Here is a 17818-nt window from a genome sequence, read left to right on the forward strand (position 1 = left end):
TGCGCGCAACAACGACGAAACATTTAAATATCTAATCGTAATCGTCCGATCGGAAACGAATGCAAAATGGCCGGGAGTGTTGTACGCGCTTCGAACACGAGTACTTTGAGGGGGAGAACGAAGGGGTGCAAGGAAGAAGAAGAGAGGAAAAAAAAAAGAGAAAAAAAAAAAAAAAATACAGGGACAGAGAATGGCCAACGTTATTTCCCATGAAGCCAACGAAGCGCGGACGTGGAACTGATCGCGCGTGTAAAGTTTAAATTTCGTGAATTCGATAGCTCGATCGAGGATCGAGAACGCGTGCATCGATGATCACGTGAACCATATGGTTCACGTGCCCCCAGCATGGAAATAATGGGTCACGATTACACAAAGAAGACCCTCGTCGGGAAGCGAGCGAATTCGAGGCCCGAATTTTTTCGACATACTGACCATGCTTTAACTTTACTTTATAATGTCCTATCTAATTATATTTATATTTACTCTTCGAGATAATAAACTAATAATCTCGATAATTAAAATTCTCGTATTATTGTCGAATAATATTCACAGATAGGGATCCGAAAAATTTATAAACTCGAATACGCGAAAAAAATACGCGAATCTCTGCGATAATAATAATAACAATAATAATAATAATTATTATTATTTTATCGATGGAAAAAAAAAATTAATGATCCTTGGAGCACGAAAAAAGTGGAAAATGACTTCACACATCCGCCTATTCCTATTAGGGGGAAAAAAATGAAACCTTTTCGGTGACACGAGAGAAGACACGTGCCCATCGATCGTTCCTTAATCCGGAAGCACGTGAACCAACGGAAATATCCTCAAGGGATTCTCTTGGCCGTTTCCTTCCAACCGGACGTTGAAAAATTTCAAACGGCGCGAAATGTTCGAACGTTGCTCGACGTGAATTTTTTTTCAACGTATCGAAAACGAGAGGAACCCGAAGATGGAACCCAATCGATGTCTTTAGAGAAGAAAAGAATAGAGAATTGTGCAAGGGTGGTTCGTTCACGGAACATAAAATTCACGAACGTTCGACGAGTCGCGAACGTCGTTCGTTTCGCGCCTTTGCAGCTGTCGCGCGTGAAAAGCTTTCGCTCCATTTCTTCGACGTGCGTTTCTATCCTCTCCTTTCTTCTTTTCTTTTCTACTCTCAATTACGCCAATTCGTAAAAAATGAAACACGTAGATATTCAGATCGAAGATATTTGATTCAACACGGAGGGAAGAAAAATGTGTCCGCTTCCTTTTTCCATGCTGCATCAAAACCTTCCCTTTCCCTTTCCATCAAACGTTCCTATCGACTTTCGGTGGAAAAATCGAAAAATCCACTCGAAGACGAATCGAGATGAGGAGTACAGGAGAGAAAGGGGGATATAACGTAATACGGATTTTATCCGCTGCGGTTCCGATAAATTTCAATCGAGCCAGCCGAGTATAGGGCAATACCGGTAATACTGCAAAGCGTTATTACGAATTTGCATATCCGAGATACGCTACTCGCTTCCCTCCTGCAACAAACTCCGCTCCGTACACCAAGCTTCACTCGTTAATTTAACTTCCTCTCGCGTCGCCGTGCGTGGACGAGCACGCGTGTGCACGTAGATATGGGCGCGCGTGTGTGCATAGATCCGAGTTAAACGCATTGCGACTTGGGGCAATCGTCGCGATTAAACGCGATACCGTCCTGTTCTTCCCCAAAACGGGGAGGGGAGGGGAAGGGAGGAGGAAGGTGATCGAGCGTGCTGGTCGTTCCCGACAAAATTATCGTCGCGAAATTTTCCGATTTATTGTTCGGAAAAATATATCTTTTTTCAGCACGCACGACGTTGCACGAGTTGAATGCAAAATTGTTGTTGTGGCCCGCTCGAAATCATCGTCGTGAGGAGCTCGTCGATATACGAAATTCGTGTCACGCGTTGAACAATCGGCATATCCGTTCATCCACCTTTGTTCGTGCACCTTTCACGCAGTCGCGCATTGTGGGTAACCGCTCGTCCGTAAAGGTCCAGTGGGAGGAAGGGGTTGGTTTTTCGAACCCTTGAACCAGTGTTTCTTTCGACAGATGTGCCGATCGAGCAATATCGATGAATCTGTTGAAATGTTTGGGATATAAAAGTTTTCGAGCAGGATACCGATCGAGCATCGAGCCACGTAGAGATACATATCGATGTTTTATTATACACGTCTCCGCCGTGGTAGATTTCATTGACGCGAGTCGAAACACAGATGGAGAGGAAAAAGGAGAATTCATGGTTGAACTTTGTGTGCGTGTTCATACGTGTCATTTCAACGGATAATTAAACGACCGTTATTTATATCCTTTTTTGCAAGAAGGAAAGAAAAAAAAGATTTCCAATGGCGGGACCATTGGAAAACGGGACCTCGCCTAACCCAGCTCCCCCGCAAAGCGGTGATTTTTCGGCGAATTTTGGAAAATTACCGGAACGAAAATGGCGGCGGGCGGACAATGAGGCGGACGGGTCGAGGCAACGAGATCATTCAGTTTTCGTCGGTGTTATTTAACGAACGAGCAGGGGACGTGTCGTTGGATAAACATCGTTGGCGAAAGAACGAGGTTACCTTCTTCTTCTTCTTCTTCTTCTTCTTCTCTAGCTACGAAAATCGGATCGTTATGTTCAAAGGGAGGGAAATTGAACAGTAACGGCTAACATCTGGATCGTTTCGTAGAAAATTATCATTCCACCAGAATTTCTCTAAATTTCTGAATTTCTTTATTCTCCAAATACAATAGAAATTTTCTATTTGAAAGCAAAAAAAAATAAATAAGTAAAATAAATAAAATAAACGCGAGATTGTTCCTTTTCATCGCTCGTTCCAGCGGCTCTAATTATTGTTGCAATTACGGGGAGCATAATTGATAGGACGTGTTTGATGATTTGTCGAGAAATCGGTGACCAAACGAAAACAAAAAAAAAAAAAAAACAAAAAAAGAAAGAAAGAAAAAAGAAGAAGAGGGAGAGAAAGAGGGAGAGAGGAGAAAATCGGGCGAAACCGTGAATTAGGCAGCTGGCAGGAACAATAACGGGAGAATGGAGAGCGAAGGGTTGCGTTCGTTTAATACACGGTTAAATGCGGATTGTCGTGGGCGCGTGCAACCACATCCTGTGCAATTTTTGTCACGCTTGCTACGCTCTTTTTTTCAATTTCTCTCGTTTCTTGGACGCCTACCACCGACTCGAAATGCGAAATGAGAGGGGCGTACGTACGAAATCGCAACCACCCACGGATTTCGAGATGAAAAATCAGAGGGTTGCTCGGATCGAACGGATTACCGTCCACCTCAACCGCGTCAACCGCTGTACGCACGAAACGATAATAACAAGAGGGCATCCTCCTCCTGTCGCGATCGAAACGGAGACGAGAGAACACGATGGAAATATATTGATATCGAGATTAGAATCGATATTGTGTTTACTTACATTATCGCCTTATATTTGTTGTTGCGAGCTGTGTATCTTAATTGTTTAGTTCAATTTTTAATTTTATATAAAGTATTGTCAACTTCACATTACAAAGTGATTCTCGTTTAATTTTTTGAATATTGCGAGGGATCGTTATAGAGAGGGAGGGTCCCTTATATATATTTTTTCATAATAAGTAAGTAGTCAGTTTATTTTTTTCAATATTTATATTGTATATTGTAATGCAGCGTTCACTTGCATTGCCGCCTTATACTTGTTGTTGAGCGTATATCTTAATTGTTTAGTTCAATTTTTAATTTTTAATTATTGTCAACTTCATATTACACAACGATTTCTCGTTTAATTTTTGATTATTGCGAGAGATCGTTGTCCTGGATTTTATATATTTTTCATAATAGTAAATATTTAATTGATTGTTTTTTTCAAGATAGATATATATATATATATATATTAAAACGTAGTTGTAATAAGTATAGAAATATAAATCTTGTATATTAAATATTTTTTTCCCCCCACAATAGGTTTTTAATCCTCTTTTTCTTAGAACGGTATGTAAAAAACATACAAGATAGTTAAGGTTAATAATACTGAATTCTAAAATATCGATGATATCGAAAATTATCGATCTAATTCTACGAAATTTCGAAGTGAAGAGATTAGTTAGATTAATCGAGAATGGTAGAGTAAAAAAAAAAAGAAAAAAATTAGTTTACTCGATCGAATTATTTGAAAAAGATAGTACATTCACGAATATACTATATATCGATCGATTGAAATAACGTTTTTATCTAATTTCTATCTGGGAACGAATGATAACGCTAAAAGTAAAAGTATAAAGTGATTTCTATCATCATGTCACGCATCATATGCATCGTTTCCTCTTCGTTTTCAATCTCCTTTTATCGATTATATTTTCAACATTTTCGCGAGTGATTCGAGTCATTTACAATTTCATAGAAGAGTGAATAATTACAGAGTGAAGGAAATATGAATCGTGGAAACGTACAATTTTTACTTTTACCCGTGTCAATCGTTATCGGTGAGTTCATATTTATATAAATTTATATACAAAATTCGAGGTATCGGGTATTGAATTGACACGAAATTTCAGCGTTATCTGTTAACGTTAACGGATCAAAAATAAATGTCCGGCCTTCGTTAACGGATGGAGATGATGGAAAGAAAATGGACAATTTTTTATACGTTGTTAACAACACGAGAGGTCAACCGTGCATTTTGGCAAATATGTCAATTAATTTCATGATACCGTATGAAAAGGCAAGAATTAAATACAAAAAAGTATCTCGTGTCCCTATCGATTGGAAATTAATGTTAAGCAATAAATAAACATTTCTATTCCAGAAAAATACAAATTTCAATGTTCCAAATAATGCTACGGTACAAGGCCATTGTTCATCTATAGTATCCGAAATGACATTGAGCTGGAAAGAAGGAAAAAGTGATAAAGATAACACGATTAAATTTACGTTCATCAATGATCACACCAATTTCACGGTTTTTTCAATCGAGCTTAATATTTATAAGGACAAAGAAAAATTTCCAAATGGTGAAAAGCACAACGTTTATAATTTTAAATAATTCTTCTTCTTCTTCTTCTTCTTCTTCTTCTTCTTCTTCTTCTTGTGTCATTATGTCGTATTTTTTGTTACTTTCTTTTTTTTTTTTTTTACAAATACGATGTAATTTTTAGATGGAGATAAATGGTTTGTAGCAAAATCGGATTTGGACCTCCACTTATTCCCTGCATTCTCGAAGAATGGAATTCACAAGTGTGACGAAGAAAAAAAAGTGAAATTGAATGGTACTGAATTAATTGTGACAAACGTTTCTTTGATTGCATTCAATAACGATATTTCCTCGCGTAAAGGTAAATTAATAACTATGATGTATTATCTTGTATTTCGTATAATAAATACGATAAAAGTCATGCATCATGTTCGACGAGAAAAAATTAAAAATTTAGACGGATAAGATATATATTTGTGGATTTGCAGAAGTGACAAACTGCATAAATCCCGAAAAAGACGGGGCCAATAATAAAACTTTCCCTTACATCGCAAAATGGAAGAATAACACAATTTGTGGATTGTTAAGAATGTCAGTTACCGTACAGATGTCGTATATGACAAAGGATTTGAAGGTAAAAGAAATCGAAATGTAAAAATGTTGTTTTAAATTAAAATGCTTTTACATATATTTGGATCTATCTAAAAATTAATCTTTCCTTTCCAGATGAAAAATGTAAATATAACAGTTCCAACCAGGACTAATGTCATAGAATCTTGCACAACTGACACATTTGACATAGAATTAGTTTGGAGCTCGAAAGATGAGCCGAATAAAAATTCAATTATATTTCATTTTTCCAAAATAGAGAAAAATTTGCTTCGCTACGTAATAATTAACATTTTTATGGATAAAGAAAATTTTCCGAATGCTACAAGTATGCGTTTAAATTTTATATATATATATATAATTAAACACAAATAAATCTGTTTTTATCCATTAACACGATAAAAATATTAGATACAGGTAAAAATACATCAGCTATGAAATTTGCTAATTTGTTCCCCACACCCGTAAATGGAATTTATAGTTGCACGGAAGAAATCGCAATAGCGACAGGAAACGACATTAACGTTACAATAAGCGATACTCTGTTGATCCCATACGATGTGGAAAATAATTTAGTGTCGAAAAAGGGTAAAATATTTCTATTATTATTGGTTAAATTAAATATGAGAATTGGAGAGGGAAGGAAAAAAATTTTTGTTTTTCAGTGGCTGATTGTAAAATTAATATTTCCGAATTTGACTTTAATTACATTGTACGAAACGAAGAAGAAATACCTTGCATTTTGGCGAACATGAACATATCAATTGATACGAGTAATTCGAAAGTAAGATCACGAATTACAATATAAATTTGTTTCGTTGTTGCTACAACGATATCAACTCTAACGATAAATACATTTTTATCGTAGAATAAGAATAAAGATGCGATAATAGTTCCACTCGAAGCTAAGGTAAATGGCAGTTGCGACACTAAGAGGTCTCAAATGGAACTGATGTGGACAAAATCGAAAGAAGAGAATTTGATGAATAATATTATATTTTATATCGCTCGTAATAAAACTGATTTCTTTGTTTATCAAATAGAGGTCAATATTTACGCGGGTACGTTCGAAAAATGTCTTTTAACATCGAGATTTTTACTATTATTTTTTCCTATTTATTTATAATCATAATCAATTTAGATAAGATACACAAAATGTCAGACTTTGGTCTCGATTTATTTTCAACGTCCGGAATTTACAATTGCACCGATCAGAATTGGCAGATAAAGCTGGACGATATCGTGATCGACATAAACAACGTCCTTTTCACCGCATTCAATACCGATGAAAATTTGAATTCGAAAACAGGTAACGTCAATATTTTATAATTAATTTTTTTACCTCTCCTACGAATATTCTTATATCTCAAAATTAGAAGAATAAAAAAAAAAAAAATGTGCCTTTTAATTCTCTGTACAGTGACAGACTGTTCGAGAAGTCAAGATTCCACCACATCGCCGATCGTATCGAGCACAACTGAAACGACAACCGACCAATCATCGACTACGCCCGAACCTGATCCTTACGTGAACGAGTATAATTACGTTGTGATAAACGAGAAAACGCACGTGGCTTGTATCGCAGCGAACATGACAATTTTTATGAAAATACCTTACGTGACGAAGCAATCCAAAGTATGTATATTTTTCGAACAACCTTACTCTTTACCTTTACTTTCTTACGGCGTATATTATTCCCTTATCTCTTTCGAATTAATCTTGATCCCGTTCGTTTTAGACGAACGAAACGATTTTAACGATACCGGCGAGTAGCACGGTAACCGGAAATTGCGGGAGCACAAATTCGACGATGGAATTAACTTGGTTTGAAAAGTCAGAATCGTATAACGTGTACAAGAACGAGAAAAATAACTCGTTTAAGATCAATTTTCAAAAAGACGAATCAAATTATTTGCTCCATTCGATCGAGTTGAACATTTACATGGATAAAACAAATTTTCCCAATTCTAATGGTAAGAGTTTTTTTTTTGTTTGGCAATTTATAAAAAATTTGTATTTTGGGATAAAATAATTATTATTATTTCTTTTTTTTTAATTCAGAGGAGAGATACACCGCTGTCGAAAATATCGATATGATTTCCGCTCCTTTGAACAACCTCTACAAATGCGGTGACAATACCTCTGTAAAAGTGAAAAACGTCGACGTGACCGTCGCTAACGTTACACTGATCGCGTTCAACACCGAGAACAAGATCGCTACGAAGTCGGGTAAAGATCATCGTACATCGACGTTTTATTAAATTTCAATTTCGCTACATGGAAACTTTTGTCCATAACGTGTAATTCAGATTTAACATTTGATTTTTTTTTTTTTGTTTTTCTTCTTTTTCAGTAATGTGTATTCAGGATACAAGTCCTAACATTGGATTAATAATAGGATGTACCATCGGAGCTATTATGATCCTCGGTATATCTGCGTTGTTGATGTATCTATATTTCAGCGAATGTCTCTCATGTTCTATTTTTTCGAGGTCACGATAATATGAGTCGTTTTTTTTTTTTTTTTTTTTTTTGAAAATGACATAAGTCCATTTTTGGAAAAAATGAGTTAATTGGAAGTTTTTAATATAGATATCCTCTTTTTATATATTTATAATCGTACACAGTGAATGGTGTACAAAATATCCTCATAAATTGATAAAAAAAAAAAAAAGAAAAGTTGAACCGTAAAATGTTAAGTAAGTATTTTTGTTGAAACTGGAATAAGTCTAATTCGTAATAATGATGAGATCGAGAAATAAGATTGAAATATGAATAAGTCTATCGTTATTAACTATTTTAATATTTTGTTTATTTATACAAATTCGTTATAACATATATATATATATATAAATGAAATTATTTTTTAATAAACTCGATTACCGAATGCCGTTTACTTACGTTAGAAGTTTTTATTTTTTTTACATTAAAAAAATACATTTCGATAAAAGCAAATTAAGATATAAATTAAAAAATTATCTAATTTATATTCTTCATAATATGCTATTATCGAAAGTGGTAAATAAATCGTATTTGTTCTAAAAAACTCGCTTATTTTCTTTAACACTTTTTATTACAATTATTATTACTCAATAAAATTTAACAAGTTTATAGTTCAAATCCTTAAATATCTCAACGTACGAATAAATAAACTTATATCATTTTCAAGAACAACTTGTATATTAAAATACATATAGATATATTTGAACGAAATATATTCCTTATTCCACATGGTGGTGGGAAAGTGGCCGTATATTCGTTAATTATCCCATTTTAGGGAACAATTCGATGCTTCGACCACCCTTCGTGCTTCCGTCACGGTTACGCCCACCCCCTCCCCATTATTGTTTATCTTCCATATTCTAATATGCGTTACGTCGTGCGTGTGAACCCGATAGTCCATTTCAATGCAAAATCGCAAAAAATTGCTCGATCGAATTTAATGCAGTTGGGAACGGAATTAATTAAAGAGAACATTTTATTATTTCATTATATCTTACGTATCGTCCCTCGATATCCTCCATACGTAAAAAAGGTTAGTAGATGGATATATACATATATATATATATATAGATAAACGAAAAATTTCATATTCGACGCAAACCCCAAGAGAATTTATTAAACCGGAAAGAGATCGTATTTCACATCGATTCCACGTTGAAGTAACATCAAATGCCGGATACTACCCCTTCGTTTGGATAGTTGGATATCGTATCGTGGATAACAGATGCCGCAATAAAATCCATGATAATCAGTTAATTCCTCTAAGGGGATGGATGTTTACGGCTACGTCGAATCGATCAAAATTTTTTGTCATCCGTGAGAATTAATTAGAAAGATATTATTCTTGAAAATATATCATTCCGATTCGAGCAATTTACAAAAATATCGATAATCATTTTGATCATTGGTTTCCAACAATCTCAAATATAATTAAATCACACTTCTTCTTTCAATATTCAACGAATTAATAGAAAGAATTCTTATATTTGTAAATATTTTTCCTCCTTCTGATCATAAAATTTTACTTTCGATTATCCGTTGCACTTTATACTCGTTCGAGTGAATATTTTAAAATTAATTTAACGAGAGGATCTTGACTTTCAATACGGCACGAAACGAAACACCTTAGTAAATTTAATTTTTCACTACGAGTTAATCAAGAAAATCGAAGAAATCCGAACGTTCTCCCTTTTCCAAAAGTTTTCTAAAAATTTCTCCACCTCTGGCGAAATGTATAAAAATACAATTTCCACAAAGGTGTTCAGAATCCACCATACCTGCTCGCCTTAAAACACGTCAGCTGTTCAAGGGTCTCTTTAAAGTTTAAAGGTCCTGGAAATCCTATTATACACCTCGTTCCTTGAGCCGGGTCGTCTTTTATTATGTCGTACGGATCGTAACCCATGGAAAAGCACCCACCTTTCGCCGGGACGGCAAGTTTCATGGGAAAATGGGGAGGTGGTACGATTTTTTCCAATTCTCTTCCTATTCCGGCAAGTGTTCCTTTCATACCGTACGTCGATTATCGTATCCAAGTCTGTTTACAATTTACATAAATATGAAAATCATCATCGCTGCTCCTTGAATCCCGAACTCGAAATCTAACATAAATAATTTGCGCAATAGAGGATAAGCAGAATTCGCACAAACACAAGGAAATAATACGAAGCGTATTCGATTCGAGTTGTAAGAAGATAAAACTGATACGGAATGTAGACACGGATGAAGAAGAAAATTTGGCTCATACAATGGCTCGACAATGGTCCAATTTGAATTTCTTCTATACTGTTACGCTCCACGCCGATAGACAGGATATCGATAAATCTTGGAAGAAGGTCGAAAGGAGCGGGCACGCGTGCCACAAGGATCAGCCACGTGGCCACATCCTCCTTCCAAGAAACTATTTGTGTTTTAACCGAAACTGCTCTCCGTCTACTGGCTCCTCTTTCGTTCACAACCCGTGGAATCCTTCGGTTTTTCCTTCGTGTATCTGTGGACTGATCTTTCTTCCTTATGTAAAAAAAAAAAAAAGAAAGAAAGAAAGAAAGAAAGAAAGAAAAAAGGTTCCAATTTAATCCAAACGTCGAAGGATAGATTGGAGAGCATAGATCTGTCTTCTTCTTCTGTTTCGTTTCTTCGAATCGAAATCGAAGTTTCGTAATCGATCTCGATGAACTGTTGCGAACTGTTCATATGTATCGAATTTGGCTAGAAGAGAAGAGGAAGAAGGAAAGAGAGAGAGGGGAGAGAAAAAAAAAAGGAAACGCGAAACGACAGTTCAACCGACAGTTTTGAAAAACTTCCACAGGCTTCCTGGCTTTCTTCCTCCTCCCTTTTTTTTCCCTTTTCGTCTGGAAGAGCAGCATCGGCCGCAAGACGTTTTGGAAGTATGAGGGCGCAGATGGGATTGTGTTTAATGAAGTTTGGCCCGAGTTGCACCTGCCACTTTCGAGGCATCTCGGACCGGCGGCCGTTACATTGCCTCGAGCACAATTTAAGAAATTGGCGGGAACCCCGTTTCCCATCCCTCCTTCTCCCAGATTCGATCCTCCTCGATATATCTCCGATTCTACCTTTCTCGTGCTTTAAATTCTCCCCCCCCCCCCCCCCCTCTTCTTTCTCTTTCGTCCCTCGATCGAAATGTTCGATCGAGCCTCGATCGAGATCCACGAGATGGGATTAATTGTAATTTGTGTAATTGTACATATAATCTTTATATTCGTGTGAAACAGCGTGAAACAAACGATAACGGATTAAAATCGATTATCCGATCGAGAAAGGGAAAAAGAAAAAGGAAAGGAAAGGACCGGTCAAACTCGTCGGGATTCGATTTTCTTTGATCTCAATGAACGACTACCTACCCGACGTGTAGCCTTTTCTAACCATCGGACGGATGTGTCCTTCCTGCTTCCTGTTGGACCTCGAGGAAACCTGGATCTTTTCGCGGAGATCGGCGGAAGTTCGGCCGATCAGTTAATCGCTCCCAACATCTGTTCATCTGTTCTCGATGACTTCAGCTTCGCTATCGTAACGAGAAATGCGCGAGATTTGCAAAAGAAAAAAATAAGCGTATTTTTCGGAAGGAAAAAGAAAGGAAAACTTGTTCTCGATGGTTTCACCTTTGTAACGAGAAATACACGAAATAAATTTGCAAAAAGAAAATAAGAATATTTTTCGGAAGGAAAACGAAGGGAAAACTTGTTCTCGATGGTTTCACCTTTGTAACGAGAAATACACGAGATGGATTTGCAAAAATTTGCAAAAGAAGAAAATAAGCGTATTTTTCGGAAGGAAAAAGAAAGGAAAATTTATTCTCGATGGTTTCACCTTCGTAAAAAAAAATACGCGAGATGGTTTTGCAAAAAAAAAAAAAAATTTATTTTTCGGAAGGAAAAAGAAAGGAAAATTTATTCTTGATGGTTTCACCTTCGTAAAAAAAAATATGCGAGATGCAAATTTTGCAAAAAAAAAAAAATAAATTTATTTTTCGGAAGGAAAAAGAAAGAAAAACTTGTTCTCGATGGTTTCACCTTTGTAACGAGAAATATACGAAATAAATTTGCAAAAAGAAAATAAGAATATTTTTCGGAAGGAAAACGAAAGGAAAACTTGTTCTCGATGGTTTGTGACAAGAAATACGCGATTTGTAAAAGAAGAAAATAAACATATTTTTCGGAAGAAAAAAGAAAGAAAAACTTGTTCTCGATGGTTTCACCTTTGTAACGAGAAATACATGAGATGGATTTGCAAAAATTTGCAAAAGAAGAAAATAAGTGTATTTTTCGCAAGGAAAAAGAAAACTTATTCTCGATGGTTTCATTTTCGTGATAAGAAATATACGAGATAAATTTGCAAAAGAAGAAAATAAGAATATTTTTCGGAAGGAAAACGAAAGGAAAACTTGTTCTCGATGGTTTCACCTTCGTAACAAAAAATACGCGAGATGGTTTTGCAAAAATTTGCAAAAGAAGAAAATAAGCGTATTTTTCGGAAGGAAAAAGAAAACTTGTTCTTGATGGTTTCACCTTCGTGACAAGAAATACGCGAGATAGATTTGCAAAAAAAAAAAAAAAATAAGCGTATTTTTCGGAAGGAAAAGGAAAGGAAAATTTATTCTCGATGGTTTCACCTTTGTAACGAGAAATACGCGAGATGGATTTGCAAAAATTTGCAAAAGAAGAAAATAAGCGTATTTTTCGGAAGGAAAAAGAAAACTTGTTCTCGATGGTTTCACCTTCGTAACGAGAAATACGCGAGAGAAAAATTTACAAAAGAAAAAAAGATAAGCGTTGTCGAGTTTCGAATCGAGTCGAAGATTCAACGTGTTCAACATTGTACGTACAAGGTTAATCGGCTCGAGTTTCCTTTCTTCCCTTATTCGCGCGTCGCGTGACGCTTAGGACGCTGGTTCTCGAGGATGCCTCGCAGGATGCCTCGAGGGCTGCCATCCGTCAAGCAAACGTGAAAGCTTGCGCTCCTGTTTGCGGCGATTTAATTACCCCCGGCATCTGGCGATCCTGCTTCCCTCTTCCAGCTTCCCTTCTTTCTCCTCCGTCTCCGTCCACCCACGAGCCCCCAAACCGCTAACATAACCGCAGCCTTTAAAAAAAAAAAAGAACCTACCCTAACAGATACTAGGTTCGACAAAAGGATGCGTTAACAAAGTAGGTTCGATCGTTTCTTAAAAAAAAAAAGAAAAAACACCCGCGTAGCAAATCTCGAGTAACCTACGACTATATAATATATATAAGTAACGAAAAATTGCGGGAAAAATTGGCGAATCAGTGGACGCGAATGACGAGGATCGGTTGAATTATTAAGGGAGTGGGTGGTGGAAAGAAAAAAAAAAAAAAAAAAAAAAAAAAAAAGTATCACGATTCGTTCGGGAGGAAGGCTCTGTTTCTAAGCGGAACAGCTGTTCCACCCCCTCCTGGCCCGGTCTCTTCTGGGAGATCTGCTTATATTCGGTCTATCTGAAGGAACTATCGTGCGGAGGTGGTTTTCGAGAGGGGCAACGGCGAAGGTAGGTAGCTGGAGCAGCTGGATCGGTAGAGACTCGAAAAACTCTCGGTCACGCCTTCTCCCCATATTGTATTCGTATCTAATGCTGTTCTCTTTCGCTCTGTGCGGAGGAAAAGAAAAAAAAAAAAANAAAAAAAAAGAAAGAAAGAGAGAGAAAGGAAGAAAAAAGATCTCGACGAGGATAAATGTTTCGTTCCGGCGCAACGGAATTATCCGACCCCTAATTTCGAATATTTCGCACGCGAAATAACTGGATCCGTCTTACTTACTCGTCTTACTTCTTCGTCGAATTCTCTTTGGAACGAGTTCGAATTGTGTCAAATTGTTTCCTGTATCTATCTCGCGGGGGAAACTTGCGCGTATCTCGTTCACCTTGAATGTTAAAATAAATAAAAAAAAAAAAAAAAGGAAGGAAGGAAAAAGGAAAAGAAAGGAAGAAGAAAAATTGGAACAGAAATTACGGCTTATCTATGTGAAAATTTGTTGCCCCGATCCGGCCAGTTTTACAGCTCGTAAAATAAATAAAGCACGCACGAAATTTTACGAGACGTTGTTTCCAACGAAACGCGAGCCGCGTATTCTCCTCTCCCATTACTCGTTTTAATTCGATCGCACGAAAAGTTAATGCCGGGAAATGAATGAAACACGAATGAAGCACGTTGCACGCACGTTTACAAAGTGGAGAGGAACATCCTGTGTTAAACGCTCCGTCCTCCTTCTTCTTCCACGGTTCGGTTGCACGAACGGATAAACTGCTCGCAATTAACTCAATTATTCGCGATCGTTCCCGTGAAACGCGCCTACTTACATAACGATCGATACCTGGCCTGGTAATTGTCGCCAGAGTTTACGGTATACGGAGATACATTCGATGGAAAAAGGTTTCGTTTTCCTCGAAAGCGAAATAAAAGAGGACGCCTTCCTCTTTTTCTTCCTTTCTCTCTCTCTCTCTCTCTCTCTACACTCTTTAGACTCGACGCCAGACGCTTTTTCCCTCGGCCGACGATTGAATATTTTTCGTTGGCGTGTGCCGTTTACGCTTCATTCCCTTGAAATTCCAGAATTTCCAGAGCATCTGCATCCAAACAGCTGGCCGCGCCACCCCCTTCGCTTATCCTTTCGTTCTGTGAAACGCGCGGCGGGCGACACACGACGAAACGAGACGAGTTTCCATCTGGTTATTGTTACAACAGATTTCGCAGGACGGAGAAAAATATTCCATGGAATTATCGTCCTGCACGAGAATGATAATCGAGAGGACGAAAGAATAATATAATCGAGGTATTATTTAAAGAGAGTAAACGATACTTTCGAATCGAGTTGGAATGGAGTGGAGGCGCGGGGTAGGAAGAGCACCACGCGCCTCGTGGCGAACAGATGACCAAACATGTTGAAAACGAGTATCGAGTTTCCTGGTAAAAATGCATATCCGTGGCCACGCGAAGGATTTCTATTTGTTTTCGTGCTCAGCTCTGATAAACGTCCACGTGGAAAGCCGGCATTGTTTTCTTTCTACGCGCCCTCCAGGATACCTGAGTGCACAGGTGATTGCGAACACGTCCCCCTTTGTTCCCCCTCTCGCTCTCTCTCCCCCTTGGCCTTCTTCCGCCGGCTCTTTCCTTCCACCGCTCTTTCCTCGTTCCTAAATTTCGACAGAAATTTCCACCAACGTTCACGCTTTTGACTTTCTTTTTTCTTTTTTTTTTTTTTTTTTAAGGAAAACCTTCGTTTCGAAATACGAGTCGCGTTTTCAGAAATATCGAGAGAGAAGCGGAAGAGAGTGAGAGAGACAGATGATAATGGATCTCTTATCGTCGACTTCGACGTTACGCTCGCGGCTTCTTTTCTTTTGATGTTCGAAAAGATAGCGATCGAGCGTACGTTAAATCGACGACGGTCGACCATGGGCCCGGCCCGTGCTCGGGGAGAGAAGTCCACGGGGGGAAAAAAAAGAAGAAAAAAAGAAGAAAAAGCCGATCGCCGGTTTGTCCTCCGCGACGAGGTGACGTCTCTTTCGTTCCTTTCTTTCGTTGGCGGAGCATATGCTGCCAGCTGCTCGGACCGCTGCCCAAAGGGTTGAGGGTCTCTGAATTTTCAAATTCCATTCTTCGCCATTTCTTTCCACCACGCGCTTCCTTCGCTTCCTTCTTTGTCCCTCGTCTTTCACCGTTCTCTCCGTTTTCTCCGAACGTCGATATTCGTTGCGTGCTAACATATTTACGAATATCGCGAGATTTCGAGTGTTGTGGGAACAATTTGCTTTGGAAAGAGGGGGAGGGGAATTGGTTTACCGAACGCGGGTTGTATTTAGTCCATTAGAGCGTTCAGAGGCGCGTGGAAAATGATCGGTAATCGTCTTGCGTTTTTATTAAAGCCGGCGGTATTAACTACATCCTGCAGACGCAGAACCCCTGCGGATCGGTTTCTCTCTAATTTTCGACGATGCGCTGACGTCACACCATCGTGTGCTCCCCGTGTGTTCCGGTCTGCGTACCCGGGACCGGAAGCAACGAACTCGTTGGGGGGGGGGGCGCGGGGCCCCGAGTTCAAACTAAAAAATCCCCCACGGATATCGATGTTCTCGCGTTTAAACGAGGAGGAAGTCGATATTCCCTTGAGAACTGGACGGTTGTCCGGTAGAAACCGGAGCTGGCACTAAATATTATAATTGCCCTGAAAAAAATATCATCTCTCATCTACGCTCGATGCACGATGATCGTGAATTTTTTTTTTCTTTTATATTTTTTTTTATAAAGAGACACGAGGAAAAAAAAAAAGAAGAAGAAGAAGAATGAGGAGGAATGACGTTTGGTCGCGACTCGCCCCCGATAAATAACGGTTACCCGTTAACTTTCTAAAAAAACTGGACGATTGCTTCAACGACGAATCAAGGAAAAAACGAGGCTTCCGAAGATATTTTCCAGAATCACGGATTATTAGCATTCGAACGATCGCGATTTCCGAATGGTGGGAAAAAAAATATCGTTTAAAACAATGAGAAACCTCGGCGAGTAATCGTCACGGCGACTGACCATCGTGGTCACGGTGTTCACCTGTCCATGCTTTGGTCACACTCGAAGCCATTTTACACGTACACGAGCGCACGTATACCCGCATGATCTGTGTACGGTGTACGCCTGTTTTTCAGCTCGTTTTCTGTAACGGTCGAATTTACCCCCATCACTTTGAAACCGTGATATATATAACAAAGCACGCTCACACTGTTGCTAATTGTAATATTGTAACTCGTTGTTCGTTTTAATTGCGCATCACGGTTTTTTTTTTTTTGAGATAAAAAGGGTGTATAGGCTCGATGACGAGGAGGAGAAGGAGGAGGAGGAGGAGGAGGAGGAGTCGCGAGGATCGAGTGTTGCATCAAGGATAACAACACCTTGTACCAAAATGAAATTTCGACCTTGAGGAGATCGATGCTGGCCGACATTCACGAATACGGCGTGCAAAACCCTCTATCGTGTGTATAGCAACACAATGTCAGCTCCGAAATTCGAACGGAACGGAACGGAACGAACGGCTCTAACAATACACGTATTTTCTTCGCCCGAACATTGTATTTAAAATTCGAGCGATCATTCGGCCAGTTTTATCGTTACGAGCTTTATTGTTACGAAAATATCCGATTTTTGAAAGGGAGGGGGAAAAAAAAAAGAGAGGAAAAAAAAAAAAAAAAGAAAAAAAAAATCGCAATGAAACGATGGTCAATTTTCAACACGAAACTCGTTTCTACTCTGGTCTCTCCCTCTTTTTCTGCCTGGTCCACCTGCTTGGGAACGATCGTTCTTTTTTCCTTTCGTCGCAGAACGCCGAGCGAACTACCCGCGAAAATACGTAAGCGAAGCGCGGGCTATTTCTTCTCCTTCCGATCGATCGATCGATCGAAACAACCCTCCAACTCGTGAATAATATCACGAAATAATATTACGATCCCCCGATGTGATAAACTTTTAAACCTGTAGTAAATTATCGATTAGAATCGATTCACGCGATATTAACGTCCGAATTATCAAAAATAATCTTACGAATTTAATATCTCTCGTACGTTAATACTATCGTCGTGAACTATCATCGAACCGTTATCGTGGTGGAGCAACAACCACGTTACGTACGCGAGATAGTTATCGCGAGTGAAAAAAAGAAAAGAAAGAAAGAAAGAAAGAGTAAGAGAGGCGAGAAACTTTGCGCGT

General features: G+C 38.3%; 1 protein-coding gene across 1 annotated transcript; it reads left to right on the top strand.

Moving 5' to 3' along the window:
* The first annotated feature begins 3548 nt into the window (after nucleotides 1-3548).
* LOC122717460 lies at nucleotides 3549-8762 on the top strand. The gene is made up of 15 exons (XM_043941550.1): nucleotides 3549-3630; nucleotides 4431-4494; nucleotides 4567-4733; nucleotides 4818-5022; nucleotides 5167-5343; nucleotides 5471-5616; nucleotides 5709-5919; nucleotides 6003-6179; nucleotides 6257-6375; nucleotides 6460-6652; nucleotides 6733-6900; nucleotides 7012-7226; nucleotides 7330-7564; nucleotides 7653-7820; nucleotides 7945-8762. The coding sequence occupies exons 2-15, from the start codon at nucleotides 4443-4445 to the stop codon at nucleotides 8091-8093; spliced, it is 2382 nt and encodes a 793-aa protein (XP_043797485.1). The 5' UTR covers nucleotides 3549-3630; nucleotides 4431-4442; the 3' UTR covers nucleotides 8094-8762.
* The last annotated feature ends 9056 nt before the right edge of the window (nucleotides 8763-17818 follow it).

Source organism: Apis laboriosa, unplaced genomic scaffold, assembly GCF_014066325.1.
Source record: "Apis laboriosa isolate Shangri-la unplaced genomic scaffold, ASM1406632v1 scaffold11_cov152, whole genome shotgun sequence".
NCBI classification, from domain to species: Eukaryota; Metazoa; Arthropoda; class Insecta; order Hymenoptera; family Apidae; genus Apis; species Apis laboriosa.